This window comes from the organism of the source record quoted next, unplaced genomic scaffold, assembly GCF_019419815.1.
Source record: "Pyrus x bretschneideri cultivar Hongxiangsu unplaced genomic scaffold, Pyrus_bretschneideri_v1 Contig8, whole genome shotgun sequence".
NCBI lineage: Eukaryota > Viridiplantae > Streptophyta > Magnoliopsida > Rosales > Rosaceae > Pyrus > Pyrus x bretschneideri.
In genome coordinates, this window is record NW_025999820.1 from 2,607,964 (window position 1) to 2,612,351 (window position 4,388).

Sequence of the window (4,388 nt, forward strand, 5' to 3'; positions counted from 1 at the left end):
AAATATAAATGGGAAGAGATAAAAGAATAAAAAAATGAAAGGAAAAAAAGAAAAGAATAAACAAATTACAAAAGCATTTAAAATGTATAAATCATTGGGAGCTCTCTGTGATTCAAAAAATGAATTTTACAAGCGATTGTTTATTAAATATTATTTCTCAATTTTTAATTAAGAGGTGTATAGTGCATGTTATAAAAAAGTTTCTCGCACACGTATAATAATGTGATTCAATTAGTTGTCAAATGATCATTTTTTTCTTTATAAAAAAATCTTTCGCACGTGGATAATAATGCGATTAAATTAATTGTCAAAAGATTTTTTTTTGATAAATAATATTATCTATACTAAGGGGGAGGGAATGCGCTTAACCTCACAATGAGCTAATAATAATGTAATTCAATCAATTGTGTATTAAATATCATTTTCTCTATTTCTAATGTAAATTTTATACAAATCGATTTTATTATGTTAATTCAGCGACTTTAATTAGTTTATGAGGGGTTTGTTCTAACATGATAAAAAATTATTCATTTACTTCAAATATTTAATTTTTCTTTTATCAATTTACATATATAAATATATTTAAAATGTGTAAGTCGTGTATGTCTTGCTGGAAGCTAGTTTAAAGAAAACGGAAGGATTTACAGCCAGAGATTAGAGAGATACAAACACATTGCGCACAAAGACAGAGACAGAGGGCCAGTTTCGATTCCTACCTTTTCTTTCTTTATTAATTTCGAAAAAATATCAGCAAAAAAAAAAAAAAAAAAAAGCATCCAAAATCTGTGCCTCTTTTGCTTTACCTTATATTCTGCGACCTACCGAGCTTCTGGTCCGCAAGGACGCAAAGCTCCGCGATTTGCATCTGAGATGGCGTCGTCGGCGCAGCTCCGGCTCATGTCCGATCTCAGAACCATCATCAACGAGCCCCCCGAGGTAAATTCCGATCAAGTTTACCTTCAGATCAAATCCGATCAGAAATGCTGAACTGCATCTGGGTTTTTGCAGGGTTGCAGCGCCAGCCCTCTGTCTGATGACAATCTGATGGTGTGGAGCGCCACCATATTCGGGCCTGATGAGACCCCATGGGAAGGTTGTGGGCAGATCTGTTTCTGCTTTTTTTTTGTTCTGTGTTTTCTTTGTTTGTTGATTTGGTTTTGGAATTTGACTGTTTTGGTTAAATTTGGAAAAACTCAGGAGGTGTTTTTAGCTTGAGGTTGACCTTTAGTGAACGTTATCCCGAAAAGCCGCCTCGGGTTCGTTTCACCTCCGAAATTTTCCATCCAAATGGTTAGTTTGATCAAAATCATATCTATTCTACTTTGCTTTCTGTATATAGGAAATGTTAGCAACAACTGAACTCAAAAGCTTAAGCTTGTAATCCTGCAATTAACAAATAATTGAAGGCTTCAACTCAGGGACTCTCGTAAGTTGTAACCCAAGTTATGATACCATGTTAAACGACCACGCAATGAACATTTCATCTCAGATAAGTTATGATAACCTTAGGTAGCGTTTATCAAGTGATTAGAGATCAACTTTACTTGTTACTGGGATTATGCATTCTAGTCTTTACCTGTATAGATGGATCGACACTTCCATAATTTCACTTTAAAAACAACAATGAAATTGTCTGACCAACAAACAATATCGAGCAAGCAGCGCTGCTGAGAAATGCTCTGTTCTGTTGTATAGCATTTCAAGTCCCTGGTTTGAAGTTTTACAGTTCATGGAAGAGGCTATATGCATATTCTTTTTGCACCGCTGCTAATTAACTTTCAAGAGTATGGCATCATGATGATGAGATTTGACAATTGCCCGATTCTTGCTTTTATGTTCATACCAGTAATATTTTTGATATGTATTTTCCTTGTCAATGTAACAAGCAGCACGGTAATAGTGGTTAATATCTTTTGTTCTTAAATATATATCGGTTTCAATACACCGACAAAGAGGGATTATGAAAATTATAGTAAAAATGAGCACTACTACAGAGGACGGTGTCTGATTGCAAAAGAATTAAAGAAATCCAAGAACAAAAGCCAAAAGCTTTTATCTTATCAAATTCAACAGCTTACAGTATATATTTCTTCTCATTATATTGGTTCATGTATTAATAAACATATTGTGTTTTTGTTTATTTGTTCCTGGACCCCTCAGTTCTACCCTGCTTCCGGTTTGATTTACAAGTCTACATTTCTACATTTCTGCATTTTTATCCGAGCAAAAGAATTCTGACTCGTTACTTATGTTGTTTGTGCAGTTTATCGTGATGGTTCACTGTGCATGGATATCATTCAGGATGCATGGTCACCGTGCCACAATGTATCGACGATTTTGATGTCTGTTCAAGTAATTTTCAAATCGGACTACTCATTTCCTTCTCTCTTACATTCATATTACATGGCGATCATGTTGGTTAATTTACTACTGAACAAATTGTTGCAGTCACTTCTCACTGATCCAAACGCTGCAAGTCCAGCAAACCCTGATGCTGCTCACATGTATCAGCATGATATACAAGCTTACAACAAGTCAGTAAACTTTTGATTTTACGTTTTTCATTTCTTCTCCTGAATTAATTTATTTCTACTTGTGCCTATTCAAACTGACTCTTCTTCGTCGTAATTTGTAGGAGGGTACGCCGTTGTGCTCGTCATTCCATTGAGTCTTTGCAGTAGCACTTTGACATTATTATTCGTGTCTACTTTTTTAACACTTTTGGGGAAGGCTTTGTTTTTGCTTTATGCCTATCCGCAGTTCGTGTATCTCGCTCTTATTGTTGAATGTAATCATATATACACTATTTAAAGTTGACGTCAATATAACACATAAAAGCATGTTTAAATTTCACTTGTCGGATCTCGAAGAGTTCCAAAGTGATTGTAATGCAACCTATTGACCTTACTGTTGGAGATATGCGATGAGGATCATATACTGCTGCAAGAGACTATTAGCAAAGGAGGATAAACATTGGTCAGAAGTAGTATCATTTTATTGCTTGAGGCCGGTGGCAATAAACCTTTAAGTCCCTTTTCTTCTTTCCTTTTCGTCCCCCTCCCCCTCCCCCTTCCCTACCTCCTTTTTTCAGTTTCTGCACCTGAGAAACTAGGATGTGGGAGGCTTTCCCTGGATCCGTGTTTGGTAGCTGGATATGTGTTTGGTTTCTGGATCTGTGTATGGCTCCATTCGACAGGAGGTGAGACAAAGAATGGGCTAGAGTTCTGCTTCTTCTAGTGGATTTTTTTCCGTTTCTGGCGGCCGGCCGTCTCCACTAACGCTCCTGTTTTTTTTGGGGGGGGGGGGGGGGGGGGGGGGGGGAGGGGAAGAGAGTGTGTGGGTGCTGGAGAGGGGGCGGGCACGGGTGACCATACCAGTAGTTTTCGTAGTGTTTCTGGTCACATTTGGGACTTTTTATGTGGGCCTCCTTATTACTTGGGTAAGGATTGTCTTCCAGTAGTTTTCGTAGTGTTTCTGGCATTTGGGACTTTTTATGTGGGCCTCCTTGTTACTTGGGTAAGGATTGTCTTCATGTAATATTTGTGTTGGATGCAGAAGGAAACCTTTATTTATTTATGGGTAAATTACATTTTACCTCTTTATGTTTGAGTGTAATTGAAACTTTATGCAATATCTTTAAAACATTTCAATTACATACATTGACTTAATATTTAATTACAATCTCATACATCTGTTAGTCAAACCATTAATTTGACCGTTAAGTGATGATGTGGAAAATACAAAGTCCATATATTTTTATCGCTTGGCAAAAAAAAAAAACAATTAAATATTACAAATCAATTAAAAAGAAATAAATTAAACAAAATGACCCCACTTATCTCTCTCTCTCTCTCTCTCACTCATTTCTCTCTCTAAAAATCTCCATCCCCAAACTCAGTGGCTGCAGCCACTTTTCATCTTCTTCTTTAACGATCCGACGGACCCAGACGACTCAAACAACGGCTCCATCGCCGTTCCCCATCGATGTCAGACCACTACTATGACCCAATGTTCCTCATGGAACAAAGCCCAAGTCCTTGCTTGGTGATTTTCAAACCCCAAGTTGTCGAATCGAAGAGCCCTCTCTCGGACACAACTTCCCACGACAAAGTCGATAGTGTCCTCCTCCCCCTTTTCTCCCTAACCACTTTGGCCAAAGCCCCGTTATCTTTGTCGGAAACCAAAATCGCAGAGCTAACCAATTTAGAGACCCTAAATTCGATAAAGCACTGAGATCTAAACCGTCGGGGAGAAGGAAATCCTCGGCCACCACCTGCTGTCTCGAGCAGGTGTCCACCATTCATCCGCACTTGTTTCCCCCTTTGTTTGTCCCTCATCCCTTCCACCACCAAAACCACAACCCACTCCCCCACCCCTGACGGTGAAAT

General features: G+C 38.1%; 1 protein-coding gene across 3 annotated transcripts; it reads left to right on the forward strand.

Annotated features, from left to right (window-relative positions):
* The first annotated feature begins 680 nt into the window (after window positions 1-680).
* LOC103931265 (ubiquitin-conjugating enzyme E2 1) lies at window positions 681-2,853 on the forward strand. Of its 3 annotated transcripts, none has more exons than XM_048575753.1 (6): window positions 690-936; window positions 1,009-1,093; window positions 1,198-1,290; window positions 2,264-2,342; window positions 2,449-2,534; window positions 2,636-2,853. In XM_048575753.1, the coding sequence occupies exons 1-6, from the start codon at window positions 871-873 to the stop codon at window positions 2,809-2,811; spliced, it is 585 nt and encodes a 194-aa protein (XP_048431710.1). In that variant the 5' UTR covers window positions 690-870; the 3' UTR covers window positions 2,812-2,853. The 3 variants fall into 3 exon arrangements, with proteins under 3 accessions (XP_048431711.1, XP_048431710.1, XP_009338974.2); XM_009340699.2 differs by having other exon boundaries at window positions 770-936; window positions 2,264-2,352; XM_048575754.1 differs by lacking the exon at window positions 1,198-1,290 and having other exon boundaries at window positions 681-936.
* The last annotated feature ends 1,535 nt before the right edge of the window (window positions 2,854-4,388 follow it).